The sequence below is a fragment of the Chionomys nivalis genome, chromosome 20, assembly GCF_950005125.1.
Source record: "Chionomys nivalis chromosome 20, mChiNiv1.1, whole genome shotgun sequence".
Lineage (NCBI taxonomy): Eukaryota > Metazoa > Chordata > Mammalia > Rodentia > Cricetidae > Chionomys > Chionomys nivalis.
In genome coordinates this window covers 12414863-12440356 of record NC_080105.1, presented here as the reverse complement: position 1 = coordinate 12440356, position 25494 = coordinate 12414863, and the positions used below count along the sequence as shown (strand labels likewise).

The following is a 25494-nucleotide window of genomic DNA, read 5'->3' as shown; positions in this document are numbered from 1 at the left end:
TGGTCCAGTACAGCTACTCGATCGTCGTCTGTCGTGAGCAGATGATTCCTTGGCAGCTCTGTTCTTTCAAGTCCTCTTCAAGTGGGAGTGTAGGCAGAGTGAACTAGATCCTTCTTGGTCCAGTCAGAGCCCCCAGAGGCCAAGGAGCAGGGCACGGAGGAAACTCCCATCAGTGCCTGACCCGGCGCCCTGCACACGTCCTGTACCTCCTCCACGGCAAGGAAGCTCTCCCTGGGTGTGAAAGTCGGCCTCTGTCAAGACCTCGTGGTTTCTGTTCGGTCCATAAGGTCAGGTTCTAAGTGGGCCAGGTTCTCCATGCTGGTAGCCATCCCCAAGGATGTAGAGTTCAGGACCGGGCCAGGATGTAGCGGCCGGCTGCTGACAGGTCCCACTGATGATGCTCCAGGATGCGCCGACAGTCTGCTCTGGATCTGTTACTGAGGTGGAAGAGCTGGTCTACCTTGAGGTTTGGGATAGCAGACGCCACATCTCCCCCAGAGGTTCTCAGTGCCACTTGACACTGCTGGTGGGTGACTCCATGTACACTTAGCTCCACCTCTATAATCTTTCTCTGCCACTCGGGGTCTGACGACGGGCCTCCAGAAGGGACAGTGGCTTTGCTGGCTCCAGGTACTCCGGTGCGATGATTGTGTGATTTGGGCCAGGGAGGTCGTGATTTGTGGGGCTGGATGGGCTGAGAAGAGCTGGAGATAAAAGGTGGGCGTGGAGGCAGGTCCGGTGGGTGCAGAGGCAGGTCTGGGAGCCCCTGGGGCATAGCTCTAGTATGTCGAAGTTCCAGAGGGCTTGAACCACCTCCTGTGGGTCGGGGACCCAGGGACAGCACTGATTCCAGACTCTTGGATATTCCTTTCATCCTCTGCAGGGGCACCTTCCTTCTCTGGCCCCGTGCTGATGCTACATCCTGGAACTTTGTCTTCTCTCTGTCCCCGTCCATGCTTCCTCGGCATTTCTCTCCCCGGGCAAGGAAGGCTCTGAGGGCTGGATGGGTAACTGGCGAACCCCCCACGTCTGGCAGTATCACCGCTGACACCGGGAAGTTGCCCACTTTGAACGTGCGGCCCTTCTGACCCTTCCAGGTTGTGGTGTCCGGGCTGCCCTCGATGATAGTGATGGGGTCACCCGGCTCCATCCGCAAAGCACCTGGTTCTGTAACTTCCCTAACGCAACGTCCTTCAGAAAACCAAGCCTCTTGAAGCAGCCCTTCCAGGTTGGAAAAGCTAGGCCGGTCTGCAGGGTGAAGGGCCCAGCAACGCAAGGCGAGTGAGTAGAGGGCCCTGGAGCAGAGAGGAGGCCTTGGCAGCCTGGCTCGGTCCTTCTCCAGCCGGTGTAAGATGAGATATGGTGGAACACCCGCCCAGGGCTCCTCGCCTCCAGAAAACATTTCCCACAGTGTCACGCCAAACATCCACACATCGGGGGCAGAGCAGAAGGCTCCCTGAGGGAGGCTCTCTGGGGCACACCAGGCATAGGGGATGGGACGGGGTCCGCCCATCACGTAGCGACCTCGGGCGCCGCCCAGCGGTCTCACAAATCCAAACTCTGCCACCTTGATGGTGCGCGGTGAGGCCAGGAGCAGGTTGCCGGTAGCGAGATCCAGATGCACTAACCCACGGGACCCCAAGTACGTCATGGCTCCTGCCAACTGACGCAAGAAAAGGCACAGTAGGGCCACAGGCAGTGGGGGTGGAGCTCCCCTCTGCACACGGCACCCTCTGGAATCAGACTCTTGAGTCCCCCCTCTGGCTTGTGGAGACACAGAAGACTGTCTGAGCGTGGAGCCGTCTCCTTCTGTTCAGGTGCAACCCCCCCCACCCCCCCAAGGATCTTGTAGACCCAGTTCTTAGACTTGACACCGGAGCGGTACCTCTTCAGGGCTTCAGCAAGCCTGCGCTGGGCAGGCCTGCCCATGCCAATGTTGTCCAGGTCCTCAGGCCTCACAAAGTCAAAATGTTCTGGCCCAGTGACGTTAAGCTCCTCAAGGATTGGCCGGTAAAACTGGGCCAGTTGGATGTCCCGGAGCAGCCGAAGTAGCCACAGGGAACTGGCTTTGGGGAGCATGTCTGGAGTCGACTTCTAAGGCGAATGGCAGTCTGCTTTAAACGTGTGACCTGGCAGAGCCGGAAGATTGTTCTGACTTCTTAACTAACTCTTATATCTTAGGTTTACCCATTTTTAATTGTTTTTTATTGAGCTATATATTTTTCTTCACTCCTCTCCCTTTCTCCTCCCTCTGCTTTTACCCTATCCTGTGATCCCCATGCTCTCAATTTACTCAGGAGATCTTGACCTTTTCTACTTTCCATGTAGATTAGACCCATGTGTCTCTCTTAGGGTCCTCTTTGTTGTCTAGATTCTGGGATTGGGTTTTTATTTGCTTGATGTCTAAAAGACACTTATGAGGGAACACATATTATGTTTGTCTTTCTGAGTCTGGGTTACCTCACTCAGGATGGATTTTTCTACTTCCAAACATTTGCATGCAAATTTCAAGATCTCTTAGTTTTTTTACTGCTGAGTAGTATTCCATTGTATACATGTACCACATCTTATTTATCTACTCTTTGATCGAGGGGCATTTAAGTTGTTTCCAGGTTCTGGCTATGATGAATAATGTTGCTATGAACATACTTGAGCACATGTCCCTGTGAGGTGATTGAGCATTCTTTGGGTATATACCCAAAAGTGGTATTGTGGGGTCTTGAGGAAGGTTGTTTCCTAATTTTTTTGAGAAATCACCATACTGATATCAAAAGGGGCTGTACAAGTTTGCACTCCCACCAACAATGCAGGAGTTTTCCCTTTCCCCCACATCCTCTCCAGCATAAGCTGTCACCAGTGTTTTTGATCTTGTTCACTCTTACAGGTGTAAGATGAAATCTCAGAGTTGTTTCGATTTGCATTTCTCTGATGACTAATGATGTTAAACATTTCCTCAAGTGTCTTTCAGCCATTGTAGATTCATCTGTTGAGAGTTCTGTGTTTATGTCCCCATTTTTTTCATTGGATTATTTGGTTTTTGATGACCAATTTCTTGAGTTCTTTGTATATTTTGGAAATCAGACCTCTGTCTGATGTGGGGTTGGTGAAGATCTTTTCCCATTCTGTAGGCTGTCGTTTGGTCTTGCTGACCATGTCCTTTGCTTTACAGAAGCTTTTCAGTTTCAGGAGGTCCAATTAATAATTGTTTCTCTCAGTGTCTGTGCTACTGGAGTTATATTTAGGAAGTGGTTCCTTGTGCCAATGTGCTCAAGGGTACTTCCCACTTTCTCTTCTATAAGGTTCCGTGTGGCTGACTTTAAGTTGAGGTCTTTGATCCATTTGGAGTTAAGTTTTGTGCATGGTGATAGATGTGAGTCTATTTTCATTCTTCTACATGGTATGTAGATTGCTTTTGGTAAGGTTGCCATTTTTACTATGTTAATTCTACCTACCCAAAAGTATGGAAGATCTTTCCACTTTCTGGTGTCCTCTTCAATTTCTTCAAAGATTTAAGGTTTGTTCCTTGTATCCCTGCTCTCTCCAAGAATGAATGCTGTATTTTGTCAAAGGTCTTTTCAGCATCTAATGAGATGATCATGTTTTATTTTTCAGTTTGTTTATGTGGTGAATTAATCTTTGGGATGAATCCTACTTGGTCATAAGGAATGATTTTTCTTATGTGTTCTTGGATTCAGTTTGCCGGTATTTTATTGAGCATTTTTGTATCAGTGTTCATAAGTGAGATTGATCTGTATCTCTCTTTATTAGTAATGTTTTTGCGTGGTTTGGGTACCAGGGTAATTGTAGTCTTCTAAAAACAATTTGGCAATGTTACTTCTGTTTCTGTTGCGTGGAACAATTCGAAGACTATTAGTATTAGTTTTTTGAAAATTCTAGAATTGTGTAGAATTTGTGCAGAAACCATCTAGTCATGGGCTTATTTTGGTTAGAAGACTTTTGATGACTGTTTCTATTTCTTTAGTGGTTATAGGTCTATTTAATTTGCTTACCTGGTCTTGATTTAGTTTTGGTAAGTGATATTTATACAGAAAATGGTCTATTTCCTTTAAGTTTTCCAATTTTGTGGAGTACACGTTTTCAAAGTATGACCTGACAATTCCCTGGCTTTCCTTCATGTCTGTTGTTATGTTCCTTTTTTCATTTATGATTTTGTTAATTTGTATATTCTCTGTTTGCCTTTTGCTTAGTTTGTCTATTTTGTTGATTCTTCTCAAAGAACCAACTCTTTGTCTCATTTATTCTTTGTATTGTTTTCTTTCATTTTATTTTATTGATTTCAGCTCTCAATTTGATTATTTCCTGCTGTCTAGTCCTCATGAGTGAGTTGTTTCTTTTTTGTTCTAGAGTTTTCAGGTGTTGTTAACTGATTAGTGTGGAATTTTTCAGGTTCTTTTTTTCTTTCTTTTGCCGTGGAGGGCAAAGTGTCCCATATATATATATACAACATTGTAAGCATACGCAGTCTATATTACATTTGCTTCTGTCTGCTGTTTGCATGTCTGTCAGTCAGTCTAGGGGACGGACAGATCTCAGGAGCCTTGTCCAGCTACTCCCTATCCCTACCTTTCTGCCCCACACTGGAAACAGAGACAAAAGAGGCATTGTCCCCAAGTTCAGAAGGAACAAGCAGGAAGGGCTGCTCCACTTTGGCTCCAGAGTCCTATATGTGTGTTTGGGTGTGTATGTGCATGTATTTACACCGGGAACCTGTGTGCAATTATGTACAAAGGGAAAGGGGTTCATTGTCACAGAGGCTGGGGCAGGTGGGATTGCTCCAGGCAAGGCCTGCCGGGATGGCTAGCTTACAAGTAGATTCTGCTGCAGGTTTCCAGGCGCTGTGATGTTATTGCTCTGAGGGCAGAGCTTCTTGGTACCCAGAGTCCACAGCCAGCATTCACAGTGCACATGCCAAAACTGGATCGACATTAGGGGCATGAAGTACAAATCCATGCAGGTGAGACATTTGTATTCCCCCCCCCCCCCCCCCCGCGTGATAGCGGCTTTTCAAGCTCCCTGACCTGAGCCTTTAGGCCTCAGAAATAGCTACAGCTGAATCACCGATGATTTTCTCAGTGCCACTGTCCTTGCAGGTCTTCTGCACGGCCTCCTGCTTTCTGCTTTCACCATTGCTGGTGGATGCATCTCGTCACTGTCCCATTTAGTGAACTCAGGCTTGATGGGGGTGCCGGGGGGATCACCATTTAGGACTGCACACCGGAGTGCCTCTCTCTCCTTGGCTTCACCGCGCTCTTTTCCTGTGCAAGGGATGACATCAGCCTCTGTGAATTGTGGTTTCCCTTACTCCAGAGTGTCATCTCCATCCACATCCAGGTCAGCATCACTGTCTGGGTTCTCTTTGCCACTGCACATGACAAAGCGGGAGCCTCGGAAGCCATCTTCCAGGAGTGTGGTGGCCTGTATCCACTTCTGCCCACACCAGCCATACTCCTCAAAGCAGTTGCTGCTCTCATGCTCTATGTCCACAGCATCATCCTCGGCCATGCAGGAGCCTTCCCTCTGCCCTTCGTCTTGCTTCCTCCGTTCATTTTCCCAATCTGAGTGTTCAGTTGGGTTGCCTGTTGGCTTGCACTCACAGGAAGGTCTGTCTACTTCTTCCCTCTCGCTGGGCTCCTTGCTCCCCTGGCGGCTCAGGACCCTTGGCATAGCTGCCAGGGCTGCTCTAAAGGGACCCCTGGCTGAGGCTAGGTGCAGCTCCAGCCCCAGCCTCTGATGCTCTGCCACCCACTCAGTTCCAGAAGCCGCAGCGGCCATGTTGGTTCTCTCAGGTCTCAGGTTCTTTTTTTTTTTTTATTTTTATTGAGCTTTACAATTTTCTCTGGTCCCCTCTGTGCCTCTCCTCTCCCCCCCTTCAGACCTCCCCCCCAAGGTCCCCATGCTCCCAATTTACTCAGGAGATCTTGTCTTTTTCTACTTCCCATATAGATTAGATCTATGTAAGTCTCTCTTAGTGTCCGCATTGTTTTCTAAGTTCTCTGGGATTTTGGTTTCTATGGTTCGTTTTCTTTGTTTTATGTTTAAAAACTACATATGACGGAATACATACGGTAATTGTCTTTCTGTATCTGGGTTACCTCACTCAAAATAATGTTTTTATGTAGGCATTTAGTGTTATGAACTTTCCTTTTAACAATGCTTTCATTGTGTCCCATAAATTTGTGTATGTTGTATGGTCATTTTAGTTGAATTTTAGGAAGTCTTTAATTTCTTCCTTTATTTCTTCCTTGAGCCATTGGTGATTCAGGTGAGTATTGTTTAATTTCCATGTGTTTCTGGGCTTTCTGAAATTAGTGTTGCCATTGAATTATAATTTTAAATCATGGTGATCTTTTAAGATTCATGGGGTTATTTCAAATTTTTTTGTATCTGCGGAGGTTTGCTTTGTTACCTAGCATGTGTTCAATTTTTGAGACAGTTCCATGAGGTTCTGAGAAGAAGGTATATTCTTTTATGTTTGAATGGAATGTTCTATAGATGTCTGTTAAGCCCATTTGAATTATAGCATCTGCTAGTTCCCTTATTTCTTTGCTAAGTTTGTGTCTTGCAGACCTGTCCAGTGGTGACAGTGGGTTGTTCAAGTATTCCACTTTTATTGTGTGGGGTTTGGTGTGTCATTTAAGCAATAATAGGGGGCCCCTGTATATAGGACATAGATGTTCAGTATTGAGGTTTCCTCTTGATGGATTTTTTCTGTGACTAATATGAAATGTTCTTCTTTGTCTCTTTTGATTGATTTTAGTTTGAAGTCCATTTTGTTAGATATTAGAATAGTTTGTTTCTTGGGTTCATTTAATTGGAGAAATTTTTCCCAACACTTTACTCTGAGGCAATGTTTGTCTTTGAGGTTGACCTGTGTTTCTTGAATGTTGCAGAAGGGGATGGATTCTGTTTTTATATCTAATCTGTTAGCCGGTGTCTTTTTATAGGTGAGTGGAGTCCATTTATATTAAGGGTTATTAATGACCAGTGATTGCTAGTTCCTGTTATTTAGTTTAGGTTGTTGGTGATATTATTGTGTCTGTTCTTTCCTTCTTTGGACTTTGATGTTGTGAGATCTCCTATTGCCTGTGTTTTTATGGATGTAGCTACTTGCTTGGGTTGGTGTTTTCCTTCTCATACTTTGTGTAGAGGTAGGTTTGTGGCTGGGTATTGGTTAAATCTGGTTCTGTCATGGAATATCTTGTTTGGTTCATATATAATGATGTAAAGTTTTCCTGAGTATAGTGCTCTGGGCTAGCATCCATGGTCTGTTAATGTCTGCATAGCGCTTGACCAGGACCTTCAGACTTTCCTTGTTTCCATTGACATCAGGCACAATTCTGATCAGTCTGCCTTTATATGTTACTTGGCATTTATATGTTTTTCTTGGCAGCCCTTAATATTCTTTCTTTATTCTGTATATGTAGTGTTTTGATTATTATGTGGAAAGTGGACTTTTTATTGTTCAGTCTTCTTGGTATTCTGTAAGCTTTTTGCATCTTCTTAAGCATGTCTTTCTTTAGGTTGGGAAAGTTTTCTTCTATGATTTTGTTGAATTACTTTCTGTGCTTTTAGTTGGACTTTACATTCTTCTATCCCTATTATTTTTAGATTTGGTCTTTTCATGGTGTTCCATATTTCCTTGACATTTTGTATTAAACTTTTGTTAGATTTAACATTTTATTTGACCGACGAATATTTTCTCTCTCATATTTTCAGCGCTTGAGATTCTCCATTCTATCTCTTGTGTTCTGCTGTTAATGCTTGCATTTGTGGTTCCTGATCGTTTTCTCATAATTTCCATTTTTATAATTCCCCCAGTTTGTGCTTTCTTTATTGTATCTATTTCAGTTTTTAAGTCTTTAATTGTTTCTTTCACCTGTCGGATTGCTTTTTCTTGGTTTTCTTTAAGGGATTTGTTGATTTCTTCCAAATTTTGTTTGTCTTTTGCTCCACCTTTCATATCCTTTTAAAAAGCCTCAAACATTCTCCTAAAATTATTTTTTGGTCACTTTCTTCTGCTTCATCTGTATTGGGTGTTCAAAACTTGCTGTTTTAAAGTCACTAGTTTTTGTTGGTGTTGTATTATTCTTTATGGTGTTGTGTGTGTTCTTATCTTGTCTACCCATTTTTTCCCTCTAATTGGTGTAGTTGAGGCTGTGTCCTTGGTGATCACTCTTCCGGGTGCCAGTGTATCCAAGACTCCAATAGTTGTTCCTCATGGTGGAGTCAGGTTCACAGTTCCAGTCACCACAGAGGTCACTTGACCTTCCCAGAGGCTGCTTGGCACTCCCAGAAGTTGCTCTGCAATCCCAGAGGTCATTTGGGCCTGCACCCAGGGAGTTTGCCCACTTAGGCCATCGCCATGGAGGTTGCTGGCTCAGGCATGGTTGCTTGGAGGTGGTTGTCTCAAGCCAGCTCCCATGGAAATCCCTGGCTTGGGCCTGCTCTGGCAGAAATCATTGACTCAAGCCTGCGCCCATGGAGGTCACTCACTCAGACCTGCTCCAGAGGAGGTCAAGGGCTCAGGCCTGTTCTAGCAGAGGTTACTGGCTTGGGCCTGGTCTTACACAGTTCGCTGGCATGGACCTGGTCCCACGAGGTTGCCTGATAGGATCTTCTCTTGGAGTTCGCTGACTCTGGACTGTTCAGGCAGAGGATGCTCACTCCAAATTAACCCTTTTTCTATTAATCTATATGTCACCACCTACTGGTAAGGTTCCAGCATCTCTCTTCTTTGGCACCAACATGGTGTCTCTCTTCTTTGGTAGCTAAGTTGCATCTTCTTGACTCTGCCAATTCTCTCTCTACATCTCTATTCAGATTTCCTTCCTGGCTTTATTCTGCCTTCCATAGACCAATGAAGTTTCTTTATTAGCCAATGGTAATAGAATATACAGACAGAACACAGAGGGAAATCCCACATCAGCTCATATCCTCACTCCTCCCACTCTTCAACTAGACTTTGGGAGCTCAGACCAGTATTCCAATATGGATCTCTGACTCTCCTTGCATCAGTTGCTGAATAAAGTTTGTATGATGTCTTTTGAAATAGTCATCAATCTGACTACAGGGCAGGGTCATTTCAGGCACCCTCTCAACTATTGCTTAGGGTCTTAGCTGGGGTCATCCTTGTGAATTCCTGGGAATTTCTCTGGTTCTCGGTTTCTTTTTAGCCCCATAATGGCTCCCTCGATCAAGATATCTCTTTTCTTGCTCTCTGTCTCTGTCCTTCCCCCATATATATCATCCTTTTCCCACAAGTTCTCCTCCCCTTTCCTTCTCCCCTCCTCCTCCCATTCTACTCTTTCATCTCCCTCCAGCCCCATGCTCCCAATTTTCTCAGGAGATCTTGTCTATTTCCCTTCCCAGGGGTAACTATATATGTTTTTCTTAAGGTTCACCTTGTTATTTATGTTCTCTGGGGTAGTGGGCTATAGGCTCATTATCCTTTGCTTTAGAGCTTTTGCTCACTTATGAGTGAGTACATACCATGCTCATCTTTCTGGGTCTGGGTTACCTCACTCTGGATGTTTTTTTCTAGTTCCAACCATTTGCATGCAAATTTCAAGATTTCTTTTTTTTTTTACTGCTAAGTAGTATTCCATTGAGTAGATGTACCACATTTTTTTATCCATTATTCATTCGAGGGGCAATCTGAATTATTTCTAAATTCTGACTATTACAAATAATGCCACCATGCACATAGCTGAACAAATGTCCTTATAGTATGATTCATCATCCTTTGAGTATATATATGCCCAAGAGTGGTATTGCTGGGTCTTGAGGTAGATTGATTCCTAGTTTTCTGAGAAACTGCCAAACTGATTTCCAAAGTAGTGACACAAGTTTGCATTCCCAATACCAATGGAGGAGTGTTCCCCTTACTCTGCATCCTCTCCAACATAAGCTTTTATTGGTGTTTTTGAGCTTAGTCATTCTTACTGGTGTAAGAAGTTATCTCAGAGTCCTTTTCATTTGCATTTTCCTGATGGCTGAGGATACTGAACATTTCTTTAAATATCTTTTGGCCATTTGAGATTCTTCTGTTGTGAATTCTCTGTTTAGATCTGTACTCCATTTTTAGTTGGATTATTTGGAATTTTGATATCTAGTTTCTTGAGTTCCTCATATATTTTGTATATCATTCCTCTTTCTGATGTGGGATTGGTGAAGATGTTTTCCCATTCAGTAGGCTGCCTTAAACTTTTGCTACTTGCAGATGATATGATAGTATATATAAGTGATGCCAAAAACTCTACCAGGGACCTCCTACAGCTGATCAATACCTTCAGTAATGTGGCAAAATACAAGATCAACTCAAAAAATCAATAGCCCTCCTATATACAAATGATAAAGAAGCTGAGAAAGAAATCAGAGACACATCACTATTCATAATAGACACAAATGACATAAAATATCCTGGGGTAAACATTAGCCAAAGAAATGAAAGACCTGTTTGACAAGAAGTTTAAGTCTTTGAAGAAAGAAGATGAGGAGGCTATCAGAAAATGGAAAGACCTCCCATGCTCTTGGATAGGAAGTATCAGCATAGTAAAAATGGCAATTCTACCAAAAACAATCTACAGATTCCATGCAATCCCCATCAAAATCCCAACACAATTCTTCGCAGACCTTGATAGAACAATATTGAATTTCATAGGGAAAAAAAGACAGATAGTCAAAACAATTCTGTACAATAAAGAAACTTCTGGAGGCATCATCATCCCTGACATCAAGCTCTACTATAGAGCTACAGTAAGGAAAACAGCTTGGTATTGGCATAAATACAGACAAGTAGACCAATGGAATAAAATCAAAGATCTGGATATTAATTCACACATCTATGAACACATGATTTTCGACAAAGAAGCTAAAATCATGCAGTAGGGAAGAGAAGACAGCTTCAATAAATGGTGCTGGCATAACTGGATGCCATCATGCAGAAGAATGCAAATAGATTCATATCTATCCCCAAGCATAAAACTCAAGTCCAAATGTTTTTAAAGACACCAGTATAAATCTGACCACACTGAACCTGAGAGAAGAGAAAGAGGGAAGTAGCCTTCAAAGCACAGGCCCAAGAGACCACTTCCTAAATATAATACCATTAGCATAGAGAAACAATAGATAAGTGGGACCTCCTGAAATGGGAAGTTTCTGTAAAGTTAAGGACATATCAATAAAGATAACCTTTATGGAGCTAGTGGAAACTGTCTCAAGTGAGAAAGTGCCAAGTAATTAAAAAACCCAGATGTTTTGCATTACCTCATTAGGTAAGAAATTAATGAAAGGAATTGGTTATTAAGTTTTGTTTGTGACATAATTACGTTCTAGAAACACCCAAATTTGTAATCATAGGCATTAGAAAGGACAAAGCATTTGTTATAAAAATTGAAAGAAATATCAATTTTTCTAGCATTCCAATTTGCTACAGTATGGTTATGTAGGTCTCCATAGTCTCACTTACATAAACACAACACATATATCAGTGTCAAAATCAAATATGCCACATATTTGACAGTGTATTTTCATAGTTGAAAGTGCTTAAAATAATTTTATTAATTCTGGCTTTCCTGAATATTAAGAAACAAATTTTAAAACAATGGAGCCAGATATATACTTGATTTCCTTGACTCCTTAGAAGTGCTAAAATTTTTATCCTTATTTATTTTATTTAGGGTAGAAAGGAACAGATAGAGTAGTTTACTATAAAAAATCTTACCTTTATTAAACGTGATAGGCTTCTTCCTTATCTGTTCTGGTTCTTGGAAAGATGTTCTTCTGCTGTGACAAAAGTTATCACTGATTTACTATTCATATGGAAAACATTTGTTAAGTGTTCTAAATCCTCTGTTTTTGAATCCCTATCTGATACAGGATCTCACTGTGTAGCTCAACCGTCCTGAAACCTAGTATGTTGACCATGTAAGTCTTTTCCTCCTGAGTTCTGGGACTAAAGTCATGTGCAGACACCTGGCACAAACAACTTTGAATTCATTCTTCAGCAGATGATTATGATTGATAACTGCTGTCCATACCATATTTCTTCATGTAGAAGAAACGACAAAAATTTGAATCTTTACCTCTTCACTATAACATACATACGCACACAGAAACAGCAAAAAAAAAAAAAAAAAAAAAAAAAAACAAACAAAAACACACACATTTTTTATTTAGGTCTTTGTGCTTATTTTACACAACTGCCAACTGACTTAGGATAGCAACATAAATGAATGAACAAAACAGCAAATGGAACTGTTTTTAATGCTGAACTCACTTAGAATACCAAGTAAGCCCAACATGTGATTTTGTAAGATGTAGCCTTGAAATAATACAAATATCAAAAAATTATGAATCCCCACCTTGGGTATTAGTTGTTTTATGTTTTGGGATCATTTAATTTGCAGTATATTGGGAATTTCATAAATTGTAACAAATTTATATTGATACATAGCCCCATTTAATTAGGTAACATGATTGTCCTTGACTTTGGAAGTAATAAATGGGGACTGAAAACTAATTTGAACATCATGAAGAGGAATGGCCCTTCACTTCTACAAGTTTTTCTAGTTGACATAAAAGATAAAACCTTCTTTAAACACAGATGATGAAGAGTCATCACATGGTTTGACTCTTAAATCCACAGAATATACCAGGTTTCAAAGAATTCACTACTGTGCAAAACAGACCACTTGTAGGTGCAAAAGGAAGTAGGCCCTTATCTGCAAAGGAATGAGGTCTACCACCACAACAGCAAAGATGCTGAATAAAATCTAAAGAGCCTGCTCATAAATTTCTGGTATGAGAGAAAGAAATTCTGGTGTCTTTCTATGTTTTGATGTGGTAATTAAGAATGGTACCATCTCAAGTCGTCTGCCAGATAAGAGAAGCAAATGACTGAGGTTGTCAACTCCCTGTGAATATCAAGATCATGTGGACTTCACAGAAGGGTTTGAATATGATGCTAGAGCCACGGCTCAGTAGGGAAGACAGCTTGCTGCTCTTGTAGAGGACTTCGGTTCATTTTAAGATCAAAGCACAGCGCCCAAGTGGGACAACTCATTAACTTCTGTAACTCGACAAGATATGATGCCCTCTACTGTACACCTCAGTTACCACATTCTTGGGTACAGAATAATACACACAAAGTTTTTAAATAAATAAAAAACCATTCAACCTATGCATTAAGAAATAAAAAAATACAGTAAAATGTCAAAAATAAATAAATAAATAAATTGTTCCCAGCAATCTCTTTCAGAATTCTAGTTTCTTTTCTGGCACAGCTCTGAGATGAACATTTATGACTTCCATAATATTTGCCCCAAGGTTTTATCCTCACTGTTTATCTCCTGTAAGTCTTTCTGATTATCTCTAAATAAGAAGGAAAATAATATATCTCTTTAATTTATTTAGTAATATATATTTATGCTTTTTGATCAGGTTCTATCTGTTCTTAAAGTTATATCCATGTACATTTTAAAAACATGTTTTCAATACCACTAATAAGAAATGGGTTGTCATTATTTAATTCCAAATAAAATATAAAGGAAAAAAAAATAAATAAATTAAGGTTTTGAATAAGTAGGGAGAGTTAGTTAGACAGCAATGAGAATAACAAACAATAGACTTTCATCTTCATACAGAGAGCTATTACTTTGGAAATAATGGCTAAACACATTACATGTAGATGGATACTGAAAAGAACTTTTCAGCCTTAAGAATGTATTCCATTGTCTGTGACATATGACTCTGTAAGTACAACCTGCTTCATAGCTAAACATTAACAGAATTCAGCACAAGTTTTGAAATGCAAAAAGAACAAAACTGCTTGTATATCCACTTTGAAAGCTCCAGCTAAAATGTGGAAGAAAATTATCTGTCATGGACTGCACAAACACCAAAGATTCTGGATAATTCTAGGATGACGGTGTCAAAGACACATCTCAGTTGGACATTTCAAGAGTCAAACAGATAGTTAGGAAGACCTATTTGTTGCCTATATATATGGACCATATATTTCAAAAGAAATGGCTAATGCTGTGGTCCTTAGAGACAGAGGTTATAAAATTTCTTACATAGTGGCTGTGACTGTACCCCCATGATTCAACACACATGTCGAGGACATCCGATGCCCTGAATTTAGTGACACACCCTGTCAAAAACAAAGAATACTGCAGTACAGCATACAGCTACATTGACCTTGCTTATCCTTCTGCTTGGTTGAAGATTCATAGCATCCACTATGTGCCATAGCAAAACTGTCTAAACCACACTCAACTCATGTAAGTGGGTCTAAATGACACGTGTGCTCACCCACTGAGTTACTCACTGGTCCCACATGGTTTTCTACACAATGTTGTTCATTAAACTCAGCGCTTACTCATTGGAAAGACTGCTGCCTGAAGAGCTCAAGAGTGTCTCCTGTGTCCTCCTTCCACGGTACAGGGATTATAGATACAGTTAGCAACAGCCATCTTTGGGGCATTCTATGGATTTGAACTTGTTTGGTAGAACTCTACCTACAAAACTCTAGCTCTAACCTAGATTTCTGAGATAATTTTTCTTTTCTTTTTTCTTTATTTTTTTTTTTTGTTTGTTTTTGTTTTTCAAGACAGGATTTCTCTGTAACTTTGGAGCCTGTGCTGGAACTAGCTCTTGTAGACCAGGCTGGCTTCGAACTCACAGAGATCTGTCTATCTCTGCCTTTCGAATGCTGGGATTAAATGCATGTACCACCACCACCTGACTGCTAATTTTAATATCTTTACATGCACATTTTAATATTTTCTTTGTCAAAATTATCATACACTGTAGTCATATTATCATCATTTTTCTAAAATGCTCACTTCTTCATAAACCACTCTTGCTCCTCTTCAAGCTCCACCTTGAACTGGTTACTCATGCCCATCTTCCTCTATGTGAACAAAATGCTAATTCTACACTTATGCCATTCCATAGCTCCACTATACACACTATAATCTCCTAATTAGACTCTTGCATTCTAGTGAATAAGTAAGGTGACCTGCAGATTTATAATTAAAAGTTTAAGTGAAAAAACCTCATTTCTGCCTTTTCCTGTATCCATATAAGTTACTGTTGTTTGTTTGAGCTTCACATCTAAGACTCTAAGGGTCTTAAAATCCTGAAATTCAAGATTCTTTTACCTGTCTTCAGAAGAAAATGAACACTTTGCTCTCAGAAATGGAAAAAAATCACAGGAAAAATATAAGCAAGAAAAAGGTAAAATTCTAAATAGAATAGAATTGTTAAATGAGAGAGCAAGTGAGAAAGGACAAAAACCCTGGAGAATCATAGGAAGTAGAGAAGTCAATGAAAAATGTCATCTAAGTAGATGCTAGCAACTATTCTTCACTTACCATAGAAACTCCTGGACAGAATTTGACTGATGTTTCTCAAATAAAATCGATCTCAGAAGTATAAGCTAACTTATCTCTGTATTCCCCAAACATTTCATTTTATTTTATTTTATTTTAAAATATGAAATCTTACCTAAATGGTGATATGTAATCAGTACTGCCATCCACTTCTAAAGAAAAGGGGAAATGTATTTAATAACAACTGTAGAAAAATATACCTTCATAATGGCAAAAATTACATTCGTTATACATTTTACTTGGGCAAAATTTGTGGTAAGGAGAATATTCGATAGTAGACATTGTTTTATTGGTAACCAATACATTGAGAACTCTTGTTAATATTTTGTTGAATCAATAAAATGCAAGAGAAGAAAACTCTATCAAAATTTATAGCTAAAAATAAACATCTGTGATATCTGATCCCAACTGAGTTGTGATTGGCAGAAAGTGGTATTTACTGGTATAAACTGACAGTGTCAGCAATAGGTGTTTTGTCATAGTTATTGTGGTGGTGGAGGTGGTGGAGGTGGTGGTGGATGTGGTGGTGGTGGTGATGGATGTGGAGATGGTGGAGGTAGAGATGGTAGTGATGGTGGTGGTGGTGATGGTGGAGGTGGTATTGACCAGTGGTGCTAGGAAGAGTTTTAAAAGATATTTATTTTTTAATATTCCAATAATTTTCCTTCTTGGTTAACTGAAATTATTCTTTTAGGACAGAGAGTCTGTCTACAAGATAGATGGATTTATGGTGACTCTTCTTCACAGCATGGCATGATACATGGTACAGAAAGAGACCAGAGACAAAGACCTTTGCAAAAGATTCCCATTTGTGATCACAGCAAAGCTCAGGGTTCTCACACACCCCTAGCTACACACACATCTGGGAAAGATACTAAGAGGCTCCTGAGCTCTAGTTCTGCTCTCTCTGTTCTGCGTAGTGTAAGGAAGTTTAGGATCAGCTTCCATCACCTTCCATGACCAGAAATATTGGAAAGACATCTTAGTTCACAGCTGTGTTCCCTGTGCTACATGTACAGTGAAAGACAAGAAAAGCAACAACTCTGGGGACAGAGCAGCAAGCTCCTGGATGACCACTGTGTGGTACAAAAGTATCTTTATGTGCTTAAAACTATTCATTTACTCAAGTTATCACTAAATACCTCCATTGACTCTCCATAGAGGATACAAAAGAATTCTTTATTTCACCTCATTTAAGGTGTGTGAAAACCAAGTGAGAACTTCTCAGCATATCCCATGACCAAGATAAAGTACTTGAACCCTTCAAACGAATGTACTGGGACTGTGGTTTAGGGACAAAGCACATGCTGGGCACGCACGTGGGACTTCTTGATTCAATCCTCATGCATACAAATAAAATCCAACAGTTTTCATACAGAAATCATGCAAAAGAAACTCCCCGTGGTGTCGCAATTCTGACGCTGCTCATCTCATCACTGTGGGAAGAGGGCCATTTGGATTCATTTACAGATTTTGCTCCCTGGTGTGGTTTCCAAGATCAGACTGTGATGACAGCTGCTTGAAGCACAACTCATAGTTGCATTTTTAACAGAAGCAACAGAGACTCAGTAGGTGAGGACAGGGCCTTTGGAGCTGGGTGTCACAGAGCAGGGTCAGTAGAGGAGGACAGGGCCTTTGGAGCTGGGTGTCACAGAGGAGGGATCAGTGGAGGAGGACAGGGCAGTCGGTGCTGTGTGTACAAAGCAGGGCCATTTGTTCATTTTCCTCCTGCTGTAAGGAATTTCTGTGGAAATCATGTTTTGGAACATGGAAATGATGGGTAAGCATGTTCTATGATATTCATAAACAACATGAAATGAGGGGCTAGAAGTATGGTTAGAATGAGGACTGCTTGATTAGAATGCTCACAGAGCCCCATGTTCAACTCTTAGTACTGCCAAACACAAAAAGAGAGAAAAAGAAAATGCAAAGATTGTCTTTAACCATCTTTAGAGAATCTATTGTGATATATTATGACAACACAATCGCCTTTAAATGAGGGATGCATAAAAATAGCCATGAGAAGATATGGAAAGCTATCTAAATAGACATTGTAGAAAGATGATCTAGTTAGATATTAGGCAACAGATTAATGAAAATGATTGAATATTATATATTATCTTGGGATGTATGCAAATTTTAGTAAACTATGCAATAATCTATAGACACAAAATATGAAGTATTTGTTATATAGACTGTAAGAGAATGGGCTGGAAAGATTTCATTACAAGCCAAATTTGCTGTAATGTATAGAGGATACGTACAATGGGCTAGCTTAGAACCCTTCTTGTGCATTGATAGCTTATATGTTAGTGCCCCAACATAAGTAAACCTAAAGTTTTCAGACAATATGTCTGGTATCTGAAATTTCTTAGAAATGATCTCTTCATTTATACTGTATTTACATACTTCATTCTGGGGGAGTTAAACTTTTACTCTTCTTTACAATGTATTTACTTAGGGTAAACCACTTACAGCGACAGTTCTCGACCTTCCCAGTGCTGCCACCGTTTAATATAGTTCTTCATGCTGCACTGACCCCAGCACTAACATTCTTTTGTTGCTACTTTAGAACTGTAATTTTACTACCGGTCTGAATTGTAATGTAAATTTCAATATGCAGGATGGTCTTTGGTGACCAAGAAAGGGGCATTTGACCTCCAAAAAGGTCACAACCCACAGTTTGAGAACCAGTGACTTAGAGGAATGTAGTATCAAAAGTCTTACCTGCGTTACTCTGTGCAGATGTTCGAAGCACTGATTTTGACTCTTTCCCAAGTGAAACTTCTCTGTGATGTAGTTAGAAAGTGATAATTATTTTAATATTCATATAAAAACATTTATAAAATTCTCTGAGTTCCCTATTCTTGCATTCCTATTATAACTTATATTAGACATTTATTTAAGAATAACTTTAAACTGTGTTTCGACACTTAACTATGAGTTCGATGCTCCCTCCCAAGAGATGCACTTGGTGGGACAGGAACCAACCGTGGCCTTTAAGCATCCATCACAGTGCCAGCACTCCCACAGGCCACCATATTTTTGACACCATACATGCGTTACTGATTTTGTAACTTACCTGTTTTCTAGCAGATGCCAAACCATCAGAAATGTTGCTCTGTGACATTGAGTCACAGCCCATTCCAAAACTCACAGGAGGGGAATGCAGTTGCTCCATCCTCACTCTTTTGCAGCTGTGGCTAAGCTCAAGATTCCTGAAGTGTAATCTCCAGGTTTTCCCTGCTTCCATGTTGGACTTCACCCCTGTTGTGTGGACCTGGTCTACAGAACCATGTCCAATGGCCACCGCTGACGGATCCCAGCAAAGCTGTGGAACTTGAGTATTGGTTGTTTGTTCTCACCCTGGATAATTGTTCCTAACCATATCAGCTGTTCCAGGAGTTTGGGTACATGGTACACTAACACAACATCAAAACAATTCAGATAGGATTGGAACAAAAGTATCCCACGTGATTATAGCATTTAATTGTTATGATAGATAATCTAATGTATTTGACTATTCAAAAGCCACTTTGCAACAATGTGTGATCAAAGAGATAAGATGACTGCTTAAATGCACTTATGTTAAATAAAGCATTTTAAAAGAAAATAGATAAAAAGAGAGTGGAAGTACTACAAGTGATTATAAATTTCATTGATAATAAAAATTAAACCAAGTCAATAGTTTTCAAAATAGTAAATATTAATGTGAAGTTGCCTATATTAACATAAAACCACTAGTAAAATCAGATTATTAACAAACTCAGTCCTGGTACAGTATACTGTTCTTTCTTTGTGGTCTGAACGGATCTTTATCCAGTCAATGCTTCACATGTGCTAGGCCATCTAACCATGTGGCTTCAAGCTTAAGCCAACCTTCCTATCATTTCGTATTCCTGACTTCAGCAGTTGTTGCCCTCAGAACAGCACTGAAATTGTAGGTAGAAAGAACCGTACCTGTTGGGCTCAGCCACTGGGTCCACAGTTGCTCTCCTCTGTTTTAAAAACTTTGCCATCTGCAATGAAGTCCTATAAATTGAAAGAATATTTTAGGAAATCACAGAATACTATGCCAGAGTACATTATATTGTAAAAACTAGATAGTATGTAATTCATTTCCTTCCCAAATAAGAGCAGCACCTGGGATTTCCTTCTTTCTTTCTCTACTCAAGTGTTCATTTGCAGGACTAGGGACATAGTGCATGGCTACTCCATTCAAGCAAGTGCTTTATCAGGAGCTGCATGCTTGAGCAGAGTGGCCTGTCTGAGCAAGAAGACAACAGTCAGTAGGTTCAACTCAGCTTGGATTCACATCCTACTCTAATTGCTAATTCTTTGGCTTTCTATGAGCTCCATTACTCAATTTTCTCATCCCTGTGAGGAGGATGGAACAGTAGCTGTCTTACACAGTGCTACTGTGAGTCTTCAGTCTGCACAAAGCATGTGCAAGTGTTCCTAGCCCTGGCAGCTCAGTGGTTCATGGATAATGATGATGATTACTCTTCCTGCTGCTATCAAAGATAGAATTTCAATGAAGAGAAAGAGCAGAGTTCTACCTACTGCACACGTGCAAATTTTCATTCAAATCAGCTTACATTTTAAGAATTATATTGCCCACGCTAGCCTTGAATTTTGTAATTCCCCAATTCATCCTCACTGTAAGTAGGGCTGTAGGCCAGTGTTACATTATTCACATTTCAGCATCTCTGACCTGGGGATGTCACTTACAACTCATGATATCATAGGCTGGAAAGTTACTTCAGTGGGAGTTCAGGTTCCAAAGAGGAAATGTGGAGTCAGTGTTAGGTAGGACGTGGAGGGAGACAGATAAGCTCTGAGCGGGAGTTTGAATAGCTGCCAGTGTGCTGACAGAAAAAGAATACATCTTTTAAACTCTATAGTTGCACACAGAATTAAATGGGAGAAAGGAGGCATGTGAGTGAAGAGTCCAAGAATAAGAATATAGAAATGTAGATTCCAGAAATAAGAACGTAGAAAGAAAGAAACACAAAGTTGTAAGCTTAGGAGAATGAGAGCAAACTGTCAGCAGCTTTCTGAGCAGCTTACAGATTAACAGTGGGGTTACTTTGCTTTACAACCAATATCTCTGTCTGCAAGGCTGAAGGTCAGCTTTTTGATAACTGCCCCGCCCAGCCACTCATGACCAGCAACTGATGTGAACTGAGTTAACCTTTAAATGATGGGGTATACCTGACTCTTTGGTTGTGAATTTTCCCATACCCTTCCCTGCTATATGAAACTGGCACTTTGATAACCACCATCAGGGAGCACCGGGGAAACAATGGACTAAATACAAACACTAGTGTAACTCAAAAACTCTGTTAATAGAAATTGTAAAAAACAAACAAGCAAGCAAACAAACAAACAAAACCCAAAAGCTAATTTGTATCTGAGTTTTACCTTGAGATTATAAAAATTCCTTTCTTATTCCTAATGATTGTTGCTTCTTGCTATAAAAAGGGGTATTTCCTACATTGCTGGTGGGAATGCAGGCTGGTAAAGCCCCTTTGGATGTCAGTGTAGCGATTTCTCAGAAAATTAGGAAACGACCTTCCTCAAGATTCAGTAATACCACTTTTGGGTATATATCAAAGGATGCTCAATCCTGTCACAAGGACATGTGCTCAGCTATGTTCACAGCAACATTGTTTGTCATAGCCATAATCTGGAAACAACCTAAATGCCCCTCGACTGAAGAATGGATAAGGAAAATGTGGTACATTTACACAATGGAGTACTACAGAGCAGAAAAAATAACGACATCTTGAATTTTGCAGGAAAATGGATGGAGCTATAAAACATCATTTTCAGTGAGATAACACAAACCCAGACCCAGAAAGACAATTATCACATGTACTATCTCATAAGTGGATTTAAACATTAAAAAAAAGAAAAGCAGCTCACAATCACAATCTCAGAGAACCTAGACAACAATGATGACTGTAGGAGAGACATACATAGATATAATCTACCTGGGAAGTTGAAAAAGACAAGATCTTCTGAGTAAATTGGGAGCATGGGGGCCTTGAGAGAGGGTTGAAGGGGGGGGAGAGCAGGGAGGGGAGCAGAGGAAAATGTAGAGCTCAATAAAATTCAATAAAATGGGTGGAGTTCAGAAACCGTCCTTGATCACAGCCTTACAAGTTCAACTTTGGCTATAGTCTCTGTTAGATGATAAGCTTTTTTAAAAAATTATTTATTCATTTATTTATTTTTTATTTTTCCATTCAAAAATTTCCACTTCCCCCCTTCTCCCATTCCCCCACTCATCCTCTTCCCTCACCCTCCAGTCTTAAGAGAGGGCAGGGAACCTTGCCCTGTGGGAAGTCCAAGGCCCTCCTCTCTACATTGAGGCCTAGGAAACTGTACATCCAGACTAGGGTCCCAAAAAGCCAGTACATGCAGTAGAAACAAGTCCCAGTGCCTTTATCAATGGCTTCTCAGTCAGCCCCCATTGTCAGCCACATTCAGAGAGTCCAGTTTGATCACATGCTCGTTCAGTCCCAGTCCAGCTGAATTTGGTGAGCTCCCATTAGATCAGGCACACTGTCTCAGTGGGTGGACCAACCCCACATGGTCCTGACTTCTTTGGTCATTTTCTTCTTCCTTCTTCTGCTCTTCAACTGGACCTTGGGAGCTCACACCAGTGCTCTATCTCGATCTCCATCCATCACTGGATGAAGATTCTATGGTGATATTTGAAATTTGTGATAGTGGGGCAAGGCCAGTTCAGACACCCTCTCCTCTGCTGCTCAAAGTCCTAGCTGGGGACATCCCTGTGGACATCTGGGATCCCCTCTAGAGCCAAATCTATGGCAACCTTAAAATGGCTCCCTTAATGTAGATATTTTCTTCCCTGCTCCTGTATCTGCCCTTCCTCCATCTCAGCCCTCTCACTCCCACAAGCTCTCCCCAATCCTTCTTTTCTGCCTTCTCTCTCCCCCTCTCCCCTTCCCCCAACCTCACTCCCACATCTATTACTACCCCCATGCTCCCAACTTTTGCCTAGCATTCTTGTCTCCTTCCAATTTCCAGGAGTATTTATATAATTATTTTCCTTTGGGTTCACCTTGTTATTTGGCTTCTCTACACTTGTGAACTATAGCCTCAATGTCCTTTGTTTATGGCTAGAGTCCACTAATGAGTGAGTACATACCATATTCATATTTTGGGTCTGGGTTATCTCACTCAGGATAGTGTTTTCTATTTCCATCCATTTTCATGCAAAGTTCAAGATGACATTGTTTTTTACCACTGAGTAGTACTCTAATGTGTATATATTCCACACTTTCTTTATCCATTTTTCCATTGAGGGGTATCTAGGTTGTTTAAAGGTTCTGGCTATTACAAATAATGCTGCTATGAACATAGTTGAACAAATGCTTTTGTAATATGATAGGGCATTTCTTGGGTATATTCCCAAGAGTGGTATCGCTGGATCCTGAGGTAGGTTGATTCCCAGTTTCCTGAGAAACTGCCACAGTGATTTCCAAAGTGGTTGCACAAGTTTACATTCCCACCAAAAATGGATGAGTGTTCCCCTTACTCCACAATCTCTCCAGCATAGGATAATATTGGTGTTTTTGATTTTAGCTATTCTGACAGATGTAAGATGCTATCTCAAAGTTGTTTTGATTTGCATTTCCCTTATCACTAAAGAAGTTGAACATGACTTTAAGTATCTTTTGGCTATTTGAACTTCTATTGAGAATTCTCTGTACCCCATTCTTTAATTGGGTTACTTAGAATTTTAATGTCTAGTTTCTTGAGTTCTTTATATATTTGGAGATCATGCCTTTGTCTGATGCAGGGTTGGTGAAGATCTTCTCCCATTCATTAGAATGCCTTTTTGTCTTAATGACTGTGTCCTTTGCTTTAAGAAGCTTCTCAATTTCAGAAGGTCCCATTTATTTATTGTTGCTCTCATTGTCTGTGCTACCGGGGTTATACGTAGGAAGTGGTCTCCTGTGCCCATGTGTTGCAGACTACTTCCCCCTTTCTCTTCTATCAGGTTCAGTGTGGTTAGATTTATATTGAGGTCTTTAATCAATTTGGACTTGAGTTTTGTGCATGGTGATAGATATGGATTTATTTTCATTCTTCTCCAGGTTGAGATCAGGTTATGCCAGCACCATTTGTTAAAAATGCTTTCTTTTAATGAAGATGATAAGCTTTTTACCCCATGAAGATTTATTTTTTTTCAATCCCCCCCCCCCAGAATTCTATTCTGGTAAAATTTAAAATTCTTTCTGAGAATAAAGTTTGCTTCTGTTTTAATAGACTTTGGTGGCATGTCCCCCAACTTTGCATGGCCCCCATGGACACAACATGAGCTGGGGTTGAGAAAACACTGACCTTGACAATAAGCACCAGTCATATGTTAAAGAGAGGGCCCCAAGTTCTCCTGATAGATATAGTCCCCCTTTTTAGCAAACAGGAACTTTCTTCAAGTCCCTGGGGAAAAGATATTTTACCCAAATTGACGTATGAAGCAAGTTGGTGTAGCTATCCTGATATCTAACAAAACAAACTTCAAAGTAAAATTAGTCAAAAAAGATGGAGAAGGACATTTCACATTCATCACAGGAAGAAAATCTATCAAGATGAAGTCTCAATTCTGAACATTTATACCCAAATACAAGTGCACCCACATTTGTAAAAGAATATTACTGACGTTTACATCACACATCAAACCATAAACATTGATAGGGCAGACTTCAGCACCCCACTCTCACCAGTGGACAGATCTGCCAGACACCAACTTAATGGAAGATTAAGGGAAGTAACAGATGTTATCACTCAAATGGGATTAACAGTTATCTACAGAATCTTTTTTTAGCCTTAATGTTGATGTCGTATGGTAAAATCTATCTCATGATACAATTTTTTGCAATATATAATTTAGTACTAAATACATGTATAGTAAGGGTTAGAGATGGCTTGATGGTAGGAACACTAACTTTTCTTACAGAGGATTTGGGTTTGACTCTTACCACCCACTTGGCAGTCCACATCCGTTCATAACTCCAGCGGATCCAACGCCCCTCTCTGACACACGTGGTGCAAAAAAAAATTGCACACAAGCACAACACTCATATACAGAACTCTAAAAAGTCTTTATATACTTAATAAATTAAATTAAATGTATATGGTCTTACTAGCTAAATCACTTTTAAAATGCTCTAAAAGAGGCAATGTAAAAGGTTTCAAGATCCCACTGTTTGGCTTCCCATAGAGAAAGGCCAAAAGCAAGACCCTTCCAAGGTGTGTGGACTCCAGATGCTTAAGGAGCTAAGGCCGGTAGAAAATGACTCAGTGAAAGCAGAAGCAAAGCCTTTCTTCTTCCCTCCCTTAGGAAGGCACCCTGGAAGGTGGAGCTTCTCCCTGACTGGCCTGCCTGGCCCCACCCCTCCTGCCCATCTCCCAGCACAGGCTCTCTCACCTTCTCCTCCTGCCTTGATTATCCACGGGGTATATACTGGGCATGATAAAGCGCTCCACTGTAGACAAGTCACCCGTGGCGGCCGCCCTTTGGAGCTGTTCCTCAGGTATATACGGGATGAAGGATTTAGGACATGGCTGGATTTTGTCCTCAAGGCACCCAGAGCCCAGGCAGAAGGCCCTCATGCGGGCATACCAGTGCCTGCCCTGAAGGTTTTTGTGTCTGCGCATCATGATCAGTGTCTTCCTGAATGGTTCAGACCCAGGGCCGCCAAGGCCCTCCCTACCCTCCCTATCCCCCTGCCTTTGCCACCCACTTCCCTCCAAACCCCACACTGAAACTTAGAAACGCAAACAAGTTATCGCAACCGCGCCACAGGAGCGTCCTGCCAGGGCAGATCCGTGGTTCAGTTTGAATGGAATCCCTGTCTCCTAGCGACGAGGATGCATGCATGCTAACGAGTGCAGACACTCACAACGGAATGGAATGCACGTGTCTGGCTCAGACTCCAGAAACAGGAAACTGGCCTGCCTTGCACAGCTCACCTGCAAACCCCTGCCAATTGCAGCTCTGAAACTGACCTACCTGTCTGACCTGCAAAGGCCAAACACT

General features: G+C 40.9%; 1 protein-coding gene and 1 pseudogene across 1 annotated transcript; both read right to left on the bottom strand.

The window, feature by feature from the left end:
- Positions 1–346: 346 nt before the first annotated feature.
- On the bottom strand, positions 347–2079 carry LOC130863200 (non-receptor tyrosine-protein kinase TNK1-like). The gene is made up of 2 exons (XM_057753094.1): positions 1886–2079; positions 347–1787 (listed from the first exon to the last, which is right to left on the bottom strand). The coding sequence occupies exons 1-2, from the start codon at positions 2077–2079 to the stop codon at positions 347–349; spliced, it is 1635 nt and encodes a 544-aa protein (XP_057609077.1).
- A 2739-nt stretch (positions 2080–4818) lies between these two features.
- Positions 4819–25112, bottom strand: LOC130863199 (E3 ubiquitin-protein ligase RNF220-like; annotated as a pseudogene).
- Positions 25113–25494: the final 382 nt, after the last annotated feature.

Excerpts from the sequence above, each read along its gene's own strand:
- LOC130863200 (XM_057753094.1), bottom strand. The coding sequence starts at position 2,079 with ATGCTCCCCAAAGCCAGTTCCCTGTGGCTACTTCGGCTGCTCCGGGAC. Across the intron at positions 1,788-1,885 it reads CTTGCTGAAGCCCTGAAGAG|ACAGTCTTCTGTGTCTCCAC; the intron begins GTACCGCTCCGG and ends CTCCACGCTCAG.